Below are 17662 nucleotides of genomic sequence, written 5' to 3' on the forward strand. Positions count from 1 at the left end.
ATGGATCAAGAGAATAATGGGCATAATTAAACAGAGAATGTAACGGAGATAGCAATCAGTAAATATCAGAGAGAATTCAATGAAAGGCGAAGACGATGACTTAGCAAAACAGAAAAAGAGAGAGAAGGATGATAAACAAAACAGGTGTTCAAAGAAAAAGAACGCCAAAGAACGAGGAGGAAAAGCTAAGAAACTAGGATAAGGAAGAGAAAGTCAGTACCATAAATGACGGGCAAGAAAAGGTAGAGAATGATAAAGAAAAGTTAAAGAAGAAGGTGAAGGAAATTTAGAGAAACTTCAAGTAATAAAAGGAAAAGAATAAAGTGTAAATATACAGAAGGAGATAGAGAGAAAGAAAGAAAAAAGCTGTTGAACGACAAGGATGAAGAAAGCTAATTACACGTCCGATCACAAGCCAAGTGGCATTAGATTGCATTGGAGCATCCAGCCATGTATTAATTTCTTTTGCTCTCAGACATTTTGTCACATGTCATGCCCTGCACTGCTCTGCTGTTATTCTTCATAGTGTGTTGCTATCTAACAAACCAGAAACACAACATAATCTTTTCAAGTGGTTCAGAGCACCAAGCTGATCATCATCTGCACTGGGGAGCGTCAGGTTTTCAAATCTATCAGGACTTTGGGTCCTCCGTCGTCCTCCACACAAAACTAATCTTCAACAAAAGGAGAGAAACATTTGTGAAACACCCACCTTTAGTAGTTTCATCTTCGATGGGCTGCTTGAAGAGGGTAATGTCCTTAAAAGTGCAGAGGAACAGCACCACCTTGTCATTCTCATTCCTGATGGGAGCCACTTGCATGTAGAACCAAACAGGACTTCCTGCGACAAAACATCATCAAATCTTAAAGTACCTATGTCCAAAGAAAGTCACTATAAAATGAAATAAGGAATAGACCCGAGACAGTGTCACCATTGAGGATTTAATGTCCACGATGCTCGAAATAACCTTACCAAATCTAACCTGAACAATCTATTAGGCAATCCGTACTAGGTTTGAAACATTATACTTTTAGGTTGCTTTCCTAAAAGAATGTTTCAGACTACTTATCAATGCTTCCATTAGGGTTTTATGTTAGAGTCCACAAACCTTTGACCACTTCTTTCAAAATGTGAAAAATATTTGTTGCACAGGAACAGTTTGTGGAAAAAAGATGTTTTAGTACTGCACTAGCTTTTATGACATCTCTGATGTCTTTGCAGAAAACAGATTAAAGTGATTTCACATCTAAATTGCTGCTCTGGGCTTGCTCAAACAATTAACAGAGGGCAGATACAAATATAATCTAGCCATTAATTATGCTCCATTATCAGGACCAAGCAACCACATTAAGACTCTCAGAAGACAATCTTTGTGCCACTGAGTCAAATGTGGTTGGCTTCATAAGAGTCTGTATCAGATATTAGAATGAATGTAAAAAAATATACGTTTAAATCCATATGCCAATAATGGATTTTAGGGATATTTATCTTTATAAAGAAAACAACTGAATTACACACCAGTGTGTGATAACCATTATTATTATATCTAGTTAAAGGGGATTTTTTTTCACCAAGTGCTTGCTCATAGGGGGTCGTCTGATTGTAGGGTCTTTACCTTACAATATAAAACACCTTGAGATGACTGTTGTTGTGATTTGGTGCTATATAAATAAAATTTCATTTCATTTCAAGTCATTCTGGCATGGGGATAAAAAGAAATATCATATTCTGCTTTCTTGCTTTCAAATTTAAGCAATTTTGTGGCAATGAACATGCTAACTCATTAGTACAAAAGGCTGAGTTGAGTCCTTCCACTCAACCAGCACTCACATGGCACTTGGGTACTTTGTGATAGTGGTAAACATGGCAATTGAACTAAGTGGATGTGTCAGAGGTCAAAGTGATATTCTTTCAGCTTTTAAGGGGGCAGTGGATGGCACCCTAAGGAAGATAATAGATAAAGAAGCAAAACAAACGTGTACTAAGGAAAAGAAGAGAAGATACTTCACACATAAAGAATTCTCCTCATTCACGCACTACACGAAAGCCTCTATGAGGGCCCTGCTCTCATAATTTGTCGTCAAATTTGTGTCATGTTAAAAGCTTTTATTTCAACATTTCCTTCTCCATTCTGCACTCAAAGATGGACCAAGACAATTTTGTAGGTCCAGCTTGTCGGACACTGATCTAGTATCTCTCAGGTATGACATTATAAGCACTGACAGGTAAAGTGACAGGTAAAGTGAATGGCTCATGGCTCCTGTTAGTGGGTGGGATATCCGGTCTTTAAGCGATGACATATGATGACATATGAACCCTGCGTCCGGGTCCAAACCACTCTGTGTTTATTAAGGCTGTTGTGTTTTTAACGTGTTTTAATGCTTTGTATCTTGTTCTATTTCATCTGAAGAAGCCTCTAAAAAAAGGCTGTAATCACTGTCCGCCTCTCTCAGTTTTTATTACCACTGTTCATTCTAAAGCTCAATTTTTAAAACCTTATGATGTAATTACAGCCCAGCCCATGCAGCAGTATATTAATGACTAACCTCATATTGTGGATGGATTATCTCAGTTGTTCAGATGTGTTTATACTATAGTATGCTAACCCTAGCTGTGTAGCTAGTCACCACGTAGCACATCATTATATACCAGCTAGCCCAACTTCAGTAGCCCTACAAATGTCACTGCTGTTTAGTTTTCTGTCTTCATTTATGTCAGAAGTGATAACAGAGCTGTATGCTTTAATTTGTTTCAGAAATCCCTCAGTCAGAAGATGGTATATTATGTTTAGATGGAAACTAGCAAGCTAACTCCCTGCTAACTTCTAACTCTGGTAAACTTCATAAAATCTGTTTTCAAGGATGCCTGAATGTTAAACTTAATTGTTACACCTGGTAGAGCAGCCACACTGATCATTTTATTAAAGATGACAGAATCTATACAGTTTTTAAAATCTCAGTGATGCTGCAGTGTTTGTTTGACTTTGGGACCCGAAGCGGAGTTTGGACCCGGACACAGCTCAGACTTAAAGACCGGATAGAGATAAAGAGTCCATTTAGTCCTCAAAGTTAATGTGTTAGAATAAGGAAAAAGAGGCAAGCTTAAAGATTTAAGCGACTTTCACAAGGACCTGTGACGGTGACTGGGTCCAAAACTGCAGCTCTTCTGGGTTTTTTCTGTAGTGGATAGTATCTATCAAAAGTGGCCCACAGAAAGAACAGTGGTGAACCAGCAACAGGGTCATGGGCAGTCATGTGGGGAGCGAACTATGTCCCATGTGATCCAACAGATGAGCTATTGTAGCTCAAATTGCCAGTAAAGTTAAAGTTGGTTCTGATAGAAACATGTCAGAATTCACAGTACATCACAATTTGTTCTGTATGGGGCTGCATAGCCGCAGACCAGTCAGGGTGACCACGCTGACTACTATCCATGCCGAAAGCACCAACAATGGCCATGTGAGCATCAGCATTGAACCACGGCGGAATGGAAGAAGGTGATGATGAATGTTTTACATTGTGTGGAAAACCGGATACATCTGCGTCACTTACATGAGAAACCCTGGCACCAGGTCAAGTTGGATGAGGCAAGGCAGGTGGTCATAACGTTATGCCCAGTTGGTATAATTTACTATTGTTCAAATACACCGCACAGTCGACAACACGATGTTTACATTTTTAAATTCATTTTATCAAATTGTATCTGCCCTCCATTTATTGCCTTTATCTAACATGAGCAGTGATTTAATTCTCACATCTTTAAAGACATATAAATAAAAAAATCTATAATTCAAACATGGTGTACTGAAGTCTGTCAAGCACATGTAAAATCAAACAAAAATGAAAAAAAAACGTGCATATTCATCAGAAATAATCGAGTGATAGAATGTTGAAATCAGAATACAAAAACATAACTGAACTTGAGACTGTAGAGGAAGTTCATTAAAACCATATTATTAACTGAACTCAACTGAAAACTCACTGATAGAAATGATGACAACAATGCAGACAGAAGGCTATCAGTAATGTATATGTGTTAAAAAATATATAAAAGACATGATGAGACACATCAAGAAATAATTGAAGTGAACACTCACTGTTCTTTCTGTACAGCAGGATTTCAAAGCAGTTAGATTCATAATTGTCGAACGTCTGTCTGACTTTATCGATGGTCTTCTTGTCTGTCAGCTCTCCGTACATAAAACTGTGAAGGGAAATGAGCAATATGAGAAACTGCAACAATCAATCCTGACCTGACCCCTTCAGTCTTTCATACCTCTGTATGATATTTCATATATGTTATTAATGGTACTGTCGATGTGTTATCTCACCATCAAAACTCCATTAATTTTTATGTTTGGTTCAATAGAATAAAGTGATGCAACAGCTAAGGATAAATTGGGCTCACAGTGATGTGAGTGCAGATTGGGCCAGGGCTGTAATCATTCCATAAAGGGAACATTTATATATTTCTCCTACTTTGTTTTCCGACATCCAATTCCAGTTCCAATTTGCACATCCACACACATTTGTACTTTTCAGTGTGGGCACAAATTCAGTCACCATTTTATCCATTATACTGCCACAGTGCAGGTGACCTTTGACCATTTGAAAATGAAAAACCAGTTTAGACTTTCATTTGATCTTTCCTTAATACACACAAAAACTCAGTGACCAGATCTTGATCAGTTCATCCTTGAGGTCAGTAAATGCTTTTATGTTTTCTTCCAGCTTCACCAAAGACCTTAAAATGAGGATTTTATTAAATTTCAACATCATTTGGTTAGAAATGCAAAGTATAGCCATCCATTTTTTTAAATCCAAATCAGGGATGCAGGAGCCAACCGCAGCTATCATACAACAAGAGGCAGGGTACACCCCGGACAGGTCTACCAAAGAAAGGCTAAAGCCCCACATGGAAAGACCCCAGACTGGATCCAAACTTAGGACCTTTTTACACAGAAATTGGACATTTTCAGAAAACTGGGATTTGACATCTAACCCCAGCCCCTAACCTCTAATGGAATAGGCCAAAGTTGAATGTCGCCTTCTAGCAATGATGTCACCAGTGATGTCAGACATATTAGTAAGCAGAGTGGAAAATTCAACCTGGTCTTACTGCGAGCTGAAGACAGACATACAGGGAAATAGTTCAGTGAAATGATGTGAAAAATCAAGCACAGCATTAGTTTAGGATTAGCTGTTGTCAGTGCCAGCCCACATCCTGCGCTGGCCTTTCTATCCATCCAATAAGTGAATCTGTGAATCAGTGTGGGCAGACTAAAGCTGCTTAATCTGCCCACAGTTCTTAAGTTAATTAATGTCATATCTTTCTTGTTCTGTATGGGGGTCTCCTGCTCTCACGGGCTTTGGCTTTCCACATTTGCATGTTGAATTACTGGGAAATCCAGCAATACACTTGCAGTGGTGTGGTGATCGGCCTATGGGACCGGTCTAAGACACGAGTCCTTTGTAGGTTGGCTGACAAAAATCCAAAAACAAAAGAACAGCAATTTGTATTGCATAATGTTTCATCTTCAATTCCCAGCTGAAGAGGTCTACCTTCACTTTTTGTAAAATTGTTTTGTTTTTTCCTTGACTTACTGCTATTCGAATTTTATGTGAAATGTCAGCACATCTGCACCACTGTTACAGATTCATACCTTTTGTACCACAGTTAAAAGACTAAAAAGAAAAAGAAATGTCTCTGGACCCCATTAACAGGCTGCTGTCTTCCATCAGTTTGGCAGCAGCCTGTAAGTTTAAGCTCTCAGTGGCCTCTTCAATCCTCTCAGTGTCACGACTGAGCGCATTGTCAGTCTCAGCGTCCTCTTCGGCCCAGAGCAGCAGGAAGCACAGGGATAAATCCGTGTCTCTGTTCTCACTCAGCTCAGTGTCCGAATGGAGTCTTTTTAGCTGCAGGCTAGTCAAGGCCGACCCCCCCCCCCCCACACACACACACACACCACCCTCCAGTCACATCTGAGAGCAGCCTGAGGAAAGGGAGTCAAATTTTAAAACATCTTGACTGACAGGCGAGCAGGGTACCATCCTCGAGGTGGACCGGGAAGAGCTCCCCTGACAGCTCCAGATTGGATTCATTTCAGACACTCACTGAGTGGTGTGCCATCCTCTCTCTACTTCCTCTCTTTCAAAACAAGACGTTTTCTTTCTTTTCTTTTTTTTCTGGCAGTGTGACTCTGCTGAGCTGCACAGTTTTGTGTGCACAAGGGGTTAGTATCATGTAAACAGGTCTCCAGAGCAGCACTACTTGACTAGAGGAGGACAGCATTAAGGAGGTGCAAAACAATCGCCACTTTGAAACCTTTTCTTTGTTTGTGTGTATCTTTGCAGGCTAAATAGAGAACTTTGAAAGTGACAGGGTTTGAGCTGAAAAGCAATGAATCATGGCTAGTCTGGTGTGGTTATAAATACAATAGTGTTGAAAAATGGTAAATGGTAATGGCCTGTATTTGTATAGCGCTTTTTAAAAAAAATATATATATATATATTGGTTTTTTATGAGTCCCACTCTCACTGAAGAATAAACCATTAAAAATGCATAAACCCGGGAGCTAAATAAGACATATGAGTCTACTAGAAATTCAGCAAAGAACTGTATGCAAATGTGAAGATGAAATTTAATGCATATATAGCTAAACTGGGATTGGATTATTGCTCCATTACCACGCTATAACTAATAATGCTGTGTTACACAACAATATGTGCATATTTACAGTCTTTAAAATGGACCTATTCTTATTTCCACCTTTTTTCTTCTTGGATTCAAAGACAGTAGCTCTGCATGATTCAAAGTTCAAAATAGCTGATCTCATGCTGGACCTTGATGCACCCCTCAATCAACCCACTGTGTGTTTTAGCCCACCTTCTTCAGATTGGCTGTTCCTTCCAGACATTAGGCTCAAACAACTAAGTTTTACTAAGTTTTTCGGACTCATAACCTTATTACCTGAACTTTCAGATATTTTTAATATGAGCATCCTTCAGTGCAACAGTAAATATATGTCAGAAAACAAATAAAAACATATCAGGTCCACTTCAAATGTCTGGCAATGATATAAAATCTAATTTGACTTGTACCTGCATGTGCTGCTCTTCTGCATGACCTCGGCTCTGTGGAAGCCAGACAGCTTGCAGAATCCGTCATTACTGTAAACTATGGGCCACTCCACGATCTGGGCGTTTCCCAGGAGAAAGCTGGTCTCTGACAGACAGACAGGAAAGACAGAACATCAGCTCCAGACAGCATCAAATATAAATAACAGATAAAAGGCTACAAAGCTTCTTAGCCTCTGAGGAGGATTGGATAAAGATGTGTTAGACTGGCCGTGTCAGCTTTGGTTTTGCTCTTCATGAAGCCAACATGTTGTTCTGTTTGTAGTCTTAGTGGGACGAGATTAAAGGAGAGTTTCTGGTTTGAGGACCTCAGAATTTCAGAGGATACATACTTTAATTGATCTGTGAAAACTGATTGTAAAGGTTCTTTAAGCTTTGCTTTAAATATACTACATTATTATACTAGTAATGAACTTTGACAGCAATCACTTTACTCATGTGAGACTTTGTTTAGCACAAACCACAAAAAAGTGATTCGACTTTAAACCGATTTGTTAGAGTTCTTGTTGCAAAGCTATTAAACCAGAGGAAATTGTTTGACCATCAATAAAGCTAAAAGCAGGTATAGAGGGTGTTTTACACTAAAAAGACTAACTCTGAAACAACTTCTCACAGCGGAGGGGACAAGCTGCACTGCTAACATGAGGAGGAACGATTACAGCAAGCAATAACTCTGTGAGCGAGCATGCAGTAAGACAGACTTCAAAAACTCTGAACTTAAAAGCTGCAGCCGTATGTGTGCCCTTTGGGATAAAGAGCTGAGTAAGGCTTACTTCAAGACAGTCAGCCTGAATCATCTCGAGCTTTTGGCCCTCTGCTTTCATTACACTCGATTACTTGACGAGATTTTCAGTGGAAAAAAAATCATCAGACTATTATGATTTTTCAGTCTCAGTAGTGATGCTTTCAACTGCTGGGTACTGAGTACCGATAATGTTGCAGTAGTCTGAGCAGTTTAATTCTTATCGTTTTAGCCTTCGAGCGTTTTTTTATTAAACCAAAGACTCCGCCAGACGACTTTAATCAAGACGGGGAAGCCAAAGTGTCTATGGCCAAACTAATCACATGTAAAGCACGAGCAGGCTTTACGTTTCCAGTTTATAAAACAACACTTGATGAATAGTCCTTACCAGAGCCGGGCCAAGGTTTTGTGAAACTTAAATAATTATTTGATCCTCTGCTAAATTTGTAAGTTTCCTCACTTCCATAAACTTCACTTAATGAACAATCTCTAATTTTTATGTAGTTTTATTTTAATGGAGAGAGACAGAATATTAACCAAAAATCCAAAAACACATTGCTAAACGTTTGACTGATTGCATGTCACTGAGTGAAATAAGTAGTTGATCGCCAAACAAAACATGACTCATGACTGAGTACTTGTTGGAGAGACCTTTGTTGGCAAGCACAGCAGTAAGATATTTCTTAGGTTTGCACACATCTCCGGAGGGATTTTGGTCATCTCCTGTTTACAGAAACTCTCTGAATCCTTTAGGGTTCCTGGCTGCTGTTTGGCAACTCCAAGCTTTACATCCTCCACAGATTTTCCTGATGACTGAGGTCTGGAGACTGGTTAGGCTTCTCCGTGACCTTAATGTGCTTCTTCTTTAGCTACTCCTTTGGTGCCTGAGCAAAATGTTTTGGGTCATTGCCATGCTGGAAGATCCATGATCCGTCTTCAGTGTCTCATCCATGATTTTAAGGGGTAAATGGACTTATTCTTATATAGCGCTTTTCTACTCCCCCTGAGCACTCAAAGCTATAACAAGCACATTCACCCATTCACACAAGCACTTCCTTCTATGCTTACTATCTAACATTCACACTCATTCATACTCCGATGGATGCATCGGAGAAAACTTGGGGTTAGTATCTTGCCCGAGGATGCTTGGCATGCCGGGGATCGGCAGGGATCGAAGCTCTAACCTTAATGATTCAGTGGAGTTGAAGATACATTTGAATTCAATCCCCCTGAACACTTGATATATTTGAGATGTTACACGCCCTTTCCTCCACCTTTTTTGGGTCTTAAACTACAGTATACCATGTATAGTATGCTATATATTTTGTTAGTGTTTATGACTGTTTTGATTTTATTTATTGTTTAGCTTATCAGATAGAAAAACACATCTGCATCATGAATATTTGGTCCAACTTTATAGATACAAAAGTCATCTGAACCTGATTCTTTAAGTCAGTTTAACTTATAAGGACAAAATAAATAATAGACATCGGCTTATAAACAAGAATGATCACAAATTCCCCCCAAACATGCAATCTATAAGAATGAGTGAGAAAATCATAAACCTCCCCAACCGCCTTGTTCAACCTGAATGAGTTACCCAGCAGCTACAGTCTGGCACAAATGAGACTGCAGAAACATCAGGGCAGAGGAAAAATACCACCAGCAGCTTCTTGCCCTTTCTCCTTTCCCTTTATAACCACACAAACATTAATAATTCATTTGATATATTCTGCATGGTGATAGCTTGGTCACTGAGGAGAACAATGCAGAAGGCTTTGACTGTTTAACAATTAGCTGTACAAATCTCATGCACATCATAATGCTGCTTAAGTTTAACAGATGTGAACAGTCCCAATGACATATTCAATTTTTGTACATAAATTATCTGGATTATATTAAAACACACACACACTGGGTTTCAGGAGTAGCGAGGTTCAGTTTTTTACTCTTAATGTATTTGAGGTGTAGCGCCTGTGCTCCAATGACCAGTAAAAAAGGCTACACTTGTGAAAAGACCTACATTTCAATACAAAGCTAAAAATGATAAATGAGTCTTTATCAGGAGCAACTATGACTAAAGAAATATGGAGGACGGGTATTGTTTGTGTACAACCATGAAATAAAACAAAACACATAATTATTCCTTTACTTGAAATTAAAACAGCCTGTGAGAAAGATTTACTTACTTGATGGCTCTGGCCCCACTGTGCCTCTGATTCCCTCCTTGTGCCTAACCCAACCAATTATCACTGCTCATGAGTTATGCATCAACCTATCGCACTAAACACAGCCCAATCAGCAGCACTGCAGGGTAGGCCAAAACTTTGTTTAATTCCTTTGCTTTTCAAAGTAAAAGCCATCTAGTGTATCAACTTTTACCATCTTGTTTTTGGAAAAGCCATGACTGCTCTTCCTGCTATGAAATACCCAGATATTGCTGAACCATTTAATAATATACATAACTGATAGCCAAACACACAAAAATAAAATCCTAATCATAATGGGCTGAGATGATCTTTTAAGGGGGTTTTTTTTTTTGGCATGTTTGCATTTATTAGATAGTAAAGCAGTGAAATTAGACAGAAAAGGGGGAGAGAGAGAAGAGGGAAGACATGCTGCAAAGGTCCATGGGTTACTTGAACCCAGGCTGCTGCACTCTGGCCACGAGGTTGTCTGCTCACCTGCTGAGCTAAAGAGGCAGCTGAGCTTTTAAAGTAAATAACCTTTTCATTGTTAAGCCGTGCACAACACATCTCCCAAACTCTCCTGTTGCTGTCTGTTTTATATACCTAAACATCCTCAAGCTGACAGTCGGCTGCTGCATAAGGAAATCCCACAAGACTTCAGCTAAATATCTCCAATGTTTGCATCTCCTCGAAATCAAAACAAAACACACGAGCAAGAAATTAGTAACAACTGTTTCATTTTCAAGGCTCTTTCCATTCAAAAGTAGGTGATTACAGAAAATAACAATATCATAATGTTAACAAAGTAAATAAAGGTTCACTGTAATAGTTACTAATTATCTAAAGTATATTTAAGGGCAGCATGGTGGTGCAGTGATTAGCACTGTTGCCTCACAGCATACACCTCCTTTTCCACCATCAGGCCAGGGTCTTTCTGTGTGGCGCATGTTCAACCCGTGTTTGCGTTCTCTCCAGGTACTTCGGCTTCCTCCCACAGCCCAGAGACATGCAGTTAGTGGGGTTAGGTTAAATGATGTTTCTAGGTGCCCATAGGTGCCCAAATGGTTGTCTCTATGTTAGGCTAACTGTCTCTCGCCTCTCACCCTAAGACAGCGGTCCCCAACCCCTGGGCCACAGACCTGTACTGGTCCGTGAGTTATTTGGTACCTGGCCGCGAGAGACGAGGCTCGGGTGTGAAATTTATGGTTTTCCCGTGTTGTATTTGTGTGTCTTATTTTGAAAGAAATATTTATGCATTACCATAGCGACCAGAGAGTATTAAGGGGCAGAAAGGAGGATGTTGCTCTCAATATTGTTGGCGCATTTCAGGAGGACGCTGCTAATAAAGTTACAGAATTACACAGTGAATTAACGTTTATTATTATATTTACAAAATACCACAGGTTTTGTCTTGGTCGTATCATTTTATTTTGTTGTATTTATCCGCGACACCTGAAAGGCCGGTCCGTGAAAACATTGTCTGACATTAAACGGGTCCGTGGCGCAAAAAAGGTTGGGGACCGCTGATTTAAGACAGCTGGGATAGGCTCCAACCCCAATGTGGGCCTGAATTGGATAAGCGGAAGAGAATGGATAGTTATGAAACTAACTCACTGGTTAACATGTCTGAGAAGTCAAAAAACAGACAGCAGTATTTGGAATGAACTTGCAAAACCAGCGATGTCCCTTATCACCTGCCAGGAATATCGTCCTGGTAACTCAGAGAGACTCCTCTCTTCCAAAATAAAAACAGTTGGCTGGTAAAAGGCTGGATTTTAGGATGAAAAGATACTGTAGCAGCCAATCAAATAAGACTGCATGTATGCACAAAAAGCGGTATTTCCACCTGTTCTACATTTACAGCAGGGAGGAAAACTCTGTGAAACAGCATTTAAGCTCCAGAAAGACAATAACATTTCTGCAGTGAGACACGAGCGGATGAGTTGTTGAAGGTGTGTCAGCAGCTCTTTCAGCCATTTACAGACTGATGAGTAAAACCCTCAAGCAGCACACTCTATTGATTTCACCAGTCAGCCATCTAATGATTAAAAAAAAAGGGATCATAAAAACGATCTTGCTGTAGTCAGGGGAAAACTTCTATTATTACTGCATTGGTCTGCCAGCACTGACTGGGTGATATTTGATTTTTTAACAATTGTATATTTTTTAAAAACTGCTCATCAGCTGAACGCCTTACAATGATCATGTGACCACAGATATACTGGAAAAGCATATAGATGGCATTTAAAAGTGCGCGAGTATATTCAAAGGGGAATGGTGACCTTTTATAATATTAACTATCTTCATGAAGCCATAACAGCAGGCTGACAGTCAAAGTATCACCTGGGGCTGGTTTTCAGTGGCTTTATTTTTTAATGATATTCTCACTGATTTTATGTCTCCACTGACACGTTTTTCTTTCCTGCTACAAGAAGAGAAGTTGTTTTTTTTTTTTCTTTTAACGGCCCCTCCTGTTATGAGAGAGCGCTTCTACAACATGAAAAATGAGGAAGGGAAGGCCATATCCAAACAGGACATGGCTTGTAAAAACACCTTGAATTTTGTTTTTGTGGTTGTGGAAGCATCACAGATGATATTTTTAAACTTGACTGTAGCTATTTATTTTTTTCCTGGATTCAATGGAAAAGAAAATCCAAATACTGTATAGGGTGGGTTCTTTAGAGCTCGGCAGGGATATTATTTGTGTGAAATAAAACCTTTGAATCAGTGTCCCACAACAGAAGATTAGCTGGAAACTTCCATCAATCCACTTCCAGGTAGTGGAGCCTATCCCAGCTACCATAGGGCAAGAGGTGGGATTATACAGAGACAGACCATTCACACCTACGTCCAACTTAGAATCACCAGTTAACCTGACCCCACAAACTGCGTGTCTTTGGACTGTGAGAGGAAACCAGAGTACCCAGAGAAAACATTCAAACACCCCACAGAAAGTGGAAATGGTCACGTGTGTGGTTTCAGGAAAACTGAAGATTTTTAAATGCACAAAGCAAAAAAAAAATAAAAAATGAAGGGGTTAAAACTTAAACTTTCACAGCATTTTTATGAGATTTGGTTGCTTATTACATACATGCAGCTTTCATTCATATATGTTTATGTTTCAAGATGGCTGCTAAGTTGTGAGACTTGCTTCTAGGAGGACTTTGGTGTGAGTTTACTTATACCCAGCTCAGTGAAGCATAACCTCAAATCTTATTCAGAGTTCAGCAACCTGATTAAAACTAAGTCTTACATGAGTCTCAGATGTCTTAAGTAACAATCTAATAAATGAACAATACATCTGAGACTTTCACCTGGTCTTGTCCACCTTCCACCATCTCCAGTGAGATTAATATGATGTGTTCTCTGGCACCACCCACAGGAGAACATCTCAAGATTTTTCATTCATCCAAAAGTTTAGTTTGAAGCAGGCATTTGATTAAAATAACTTTTTTATTGAATTTAGTGCAAAATGCTTCAGGCTTACATGCTGATGGAGAGGAAAAATGATCCCCAAAAAAATCCGCATCATGGGTAAGGTGTGAGACGGACAGAAGAGTCCGGAACAATATCAGCCTCATCTGTTCTCTGCATCACTTTCCAAACAATTACTTAACAGATTTTTCAGCACTAAAGGGGACGGGAGTTACTTAATTTATCACCTTCTTGTTTTAAGCCTGAAACCTGATGACTGCAGCCTCCTGTGGGCTCTTTGAAATTAAAGTGCTGAGTAAGACTTAATGCCACACACACGCAAAAAAAAACCCCCACATTGAATCATCTTGACCTTTTCCCACTCTCCTCTTTCATCCCAGCCAAGTCGTTAGCTGGGCTGTGGTATCTGCCCAGTATGGCTGCCTGAAGGCAGATACCGCGGGAGCACCTGAAGAAAAACTGTAAAGCCATCGTGGGACTTTATTAAAACCCACTTTTAATAAATTATTCCAGAGTTAACAGGCCTGATTTAATTTTCAGAGAACTGTGTGACAGGCTATGAAACCTGTTACTGTTAAATTTATATTAAAGCCCAATGAAAGAAATAATACTTTTAAATACAAACAATGCTTCAGTTTTTGGGGGGTTTTTAATCTGTTGTGCTATAAGAGCTTATCCTACCAACACATTCCAACATCCTTAAAAATGGCAGGAGCTGCTTAGCAGTGCTGAACTTCCAGCTGGAAATAAAACCCCAACTCCAAAAAATTAGGATGCTTTTTAAAATATAAAACAAAACAGAATGCTGTGATTTGCATATCTTGTACTAACTGGGTAGGCAGCAAGCTCAGGCTGGAAAGGATGTGCAGCAGGTTAGAGCGATTGAGGATAGAGATGGAAATGTACTAATGAGTGAAGAGCGTGTCCTGAGAAAATGTTAGTGTTTTGAGGAGCTGATGAATGAAGGAAATGAGAGAGAGACAAGGGTGGATGGAGGAAAGTTAACGAATAACGAAGTGAAGAGGAACACCAAGGAGGAAGCGATTGCAGCTATGAAGAGGATGTAGAGTAGAGGTTGGGCGACAAAGTTAGAGAGGCAAATCTGAGATGGTTTGGACGTGCAGAGGAGGGATAGTGGATATGCATGCACAAACCAGAAAGACTTCAGTGACATTTCATAGATTTAGTGAAACAGAACATGCAGAGGGCTGGAAAAGTAAAACAAACTGCTAAAGGAACATTTGTTAACTGGTCAGTAACATGATTGGATATAAAAAGAGCGTCTTAGGGAGGGAGAGTTTCTCAGAAGTGATGATGGGCAGAGGTTCACCTCAATCTGCAAAAAAAACAATGTCTATAAACTGAAGAATGTCAGAGATGCTGTCGGAAATCACAGCATCATTTTCTAGAAATCGTTGTCTGTGAGCAGAGTTCACCATACCAGCCACAAATCCAGGCTGCAAAGAAGAAGCGATATCTGAGCATGATCCATTTTTTGGAATTGGGGTTGGATACCCATCATTACTCACTGAAGGTCTACATTAACACACTCTGGCTGCTTTCATCATTTAAATTTAAGTTTACATTTGTAAACGTAAAAACGTACATTTGAATTTTACTGGTTTTTTGGCTCTCCTTGTGCCCTTGATGGAAGAGTGATTGGTGTATTTTCAGGCCTTTATCCTGGGATAGAACATTTTGACACTGGTGAAGTGGTCAGTGTTACAGACAACCACGCTCACTTCTGTAGGGCTCATAAACACCAAATCTGAAAGTGATGTGAGCCAGGTGCTGTGGGTTTTGCAGTCACTAACCTCCACTCAGTTGAATAGTTATGAGAGATTTCGCATTTATGTGACAGCACTCTCCTCCACCATAATTAAAATATCAAATATCAAATGAATATGGTTTTGGAAAAAAATATTCCAGCACTCCAGCAGAGCATCAGAGACTTAGACAATCAATGCCAAGGTGTACTGAAGCTGTCTGTGACTGTCCATCCACTTACTGAGACTGTCTCTGATGGATTTTGTTCAATCCTGAGATCAATCCTGAGGTATGGAGGAGCTGACAGGCCAGAGAACAATGTACAACATCAACATCTTTTGCTACTCATCCCACAGTTTCTTTTGTCACTTCTTAAACAGAAAAAAAACCCGAAATAACACACGAGAGAAACTACAACAAATGTTTTTTTGACTAAGGTCAAGAGACAGAAACACCTTTCCAGAACCATCTTTTTGACCTCAATACCACCACACAGCCTGAACCTCCTCAGTCCTTTCATTTCGGCCAATTACCCCGCAGACTTTTCTGGGAAGATAAAGGAAAGCAATCAGTCTAATAGAGACGAAAGCGCGTTTTCAGGCCGGTGCCAAGACTAGGCGCAGTTTAGATTTAGATTGCTTTGTTTCTCTCTCGTGCACAAAGAATACCAAAAAAAGCAGTCAACAGTGATGCAGAGTAATACCTAGCAATTTAAGGAAAGTGGGGGAAAGCACGTTTTTATTATTTAACCAGGCAGATCGTTCATTCCGTCTAACCAAACCTAACGCAGCTACAGCATTACATAATGACGGAGCATGCTATAAAACATTCAAACCACTGTGTAGTCCTTTCAGTCTGTTCCCGTGTAATAATAATAATAATAACAATAATAACAATAATAATAATAATAACTTGAGTTTATTACAAATAAACTGTATAACAAACTGGCGACATAATGGCCTCGCATAAACTCAATAATTTATCATGAAAAGTTAAAGGCGGTGCGTAAACTGTAACTGTTGAGGGACCTTAACGCAAACAAAATCCAACGTGATTGGAAAATATTCTCATTTCTGAAATCAGCTTCTTTTTTTTTAATCTCTTGCTTGGGTTTGACTGGCACCGGCCGAACCTGATGAATAATATCGGGTTCACGTTGCCTTACACGGGGAGCAAACAAATAAATGCAGGTATAAAGTGACTTTATCTGGTTATATCCTCCAAACCTCCCTCGTTGCACTGATATAAAACACACACACACACACACACACACACACACACACACACACACACACTGTATTCCATCAAAGTCCTGGTCCAAGCGATCTGGTAAAACCAAACCCAAAGCAAGCTTCGCTCCTACGCGTGGACTCACCACTTGAACGCCGGACTATGTTCTCCAGAAAAGTGTTTTGCGGTGCCACAAGCCCTCTCTTTCCCCCGGGCATCCTGCTGCGGGCGGACGGAGCTGGTGTCTGTGGCGGTGTGTCTGCTGCTGGGATGTCGGTACTGACGCTGGCTCTCAGTCGGACCGATGGGGAAGCTCATTGTAACCGTGCGCTCTGGATGCTCGGGGCGCACTGAGCCACAGCAGCGGCGCTACATCCCGCTGCCTGCCCGGAGCTCCAGGACGCATGCGTGTCGGCTGCGGAGTGCTCGCTCTTCAAAATAACGATGTACTGTAATGTTTGTGTAATAAATGATGTTTGCTGACTAATATTTAGCAATAAGTGGAACCTTTATATATTTATCACACATTCGGTTTGCATCTTTAGTAACGCAGATGGCAATATCAGACTAGTTATGTTTTTCATTTGCATTTTGATGAGATTTTTTAAACAATTTACATAACTGCTCAATAGCACATTAGAATTAAAATTATTTGGCACTAGAACTGCAGCTTATTTATTTCTTATTGTTCTGATTATGGTTAATCTGCCAAGTGTTTTCCTCTGTTGACTAATTTGTTGTTTGCTCTCCAACATCACAGAAAATGGTGGTAATCAGTCATAGTTTCATGAATTTTAAGATTGAAGAAGAATTTATGAAAACAGAAAATCAGCCCAGACTAAAAGAAAGCAGCAAATACTTCCAATGGAGAAGCTAGAACCACAGGACCAAAAGGTAGCTGTAGATTATTGATAAATCAGCTATACTTGGTCAGTTTACAGATATCAAATTTTCATGGCAATTTCTTTCAAAAGATCTATTCATAAAAGCGTGTTAAAATCATAATACAGTTCTTTTTAAGTTGATTTCAAAGACACTTCTATCTACAGTTATAGGATACACAGCATCGACAGTCTACAGATCAAGAATATGAGGTTAACAATTTATCTGTTTAGGCACCAGAAAGGAAAACTCAAATGCTGGTCTACTGTAGCAGAGGGCC

At 39.7% G+C, this 17662-nt stretch overlaps 1 protein-coding gene across 1 annotated transcript in view; it reads right to left on the reverse strand.

The window, feature by feature from the left end:
- The window catches only part of kcnh5b (potassium voltage-gated channel, subfamily H (eag-related), member 5b), a 114279-nt gene extending 97508 nt beyond the window's left edge, over positions 1-16771 (reverse strand). Inside the window, exons 1-4 of the mRNA XM_031727504.2 lie at positions 16646-16771; positions 7102-7225; positions 4098-4204; positions 713-841 (exon numbers count right to left, since the gene is read on the reverse strand). Coding sequence (XP_031583364.2) covers positions 713-841; positions 4098-4204; positions 7102-7225; positions 16646-16718 — 433 coding nt within the window. The 5' untranslated portion in view covers positions 16719-16771. The remainder of the gene's footprint in view (positions 1-712; positions 842-4097; positions 4205-7101; positions 7226-16645) is intronic.
- Positions 16772-17662: the final 891 nt, after the last annotated feature.

This window comes from Oreochromis aureus, linkage group 19 (genome assembly GCF_013358895.1).
Source record: "Oreochromis aureus strain Israel breed Guangdong linkage group 19, ZZ_aureus, whole genome shotgun sequence".
Lineage (NCBI taxonomy): Eukaryota > Metazoa > Chordata > Actinopteri > Cichliformes > Cichlidae > Oreochromis > Oreochromis aureus.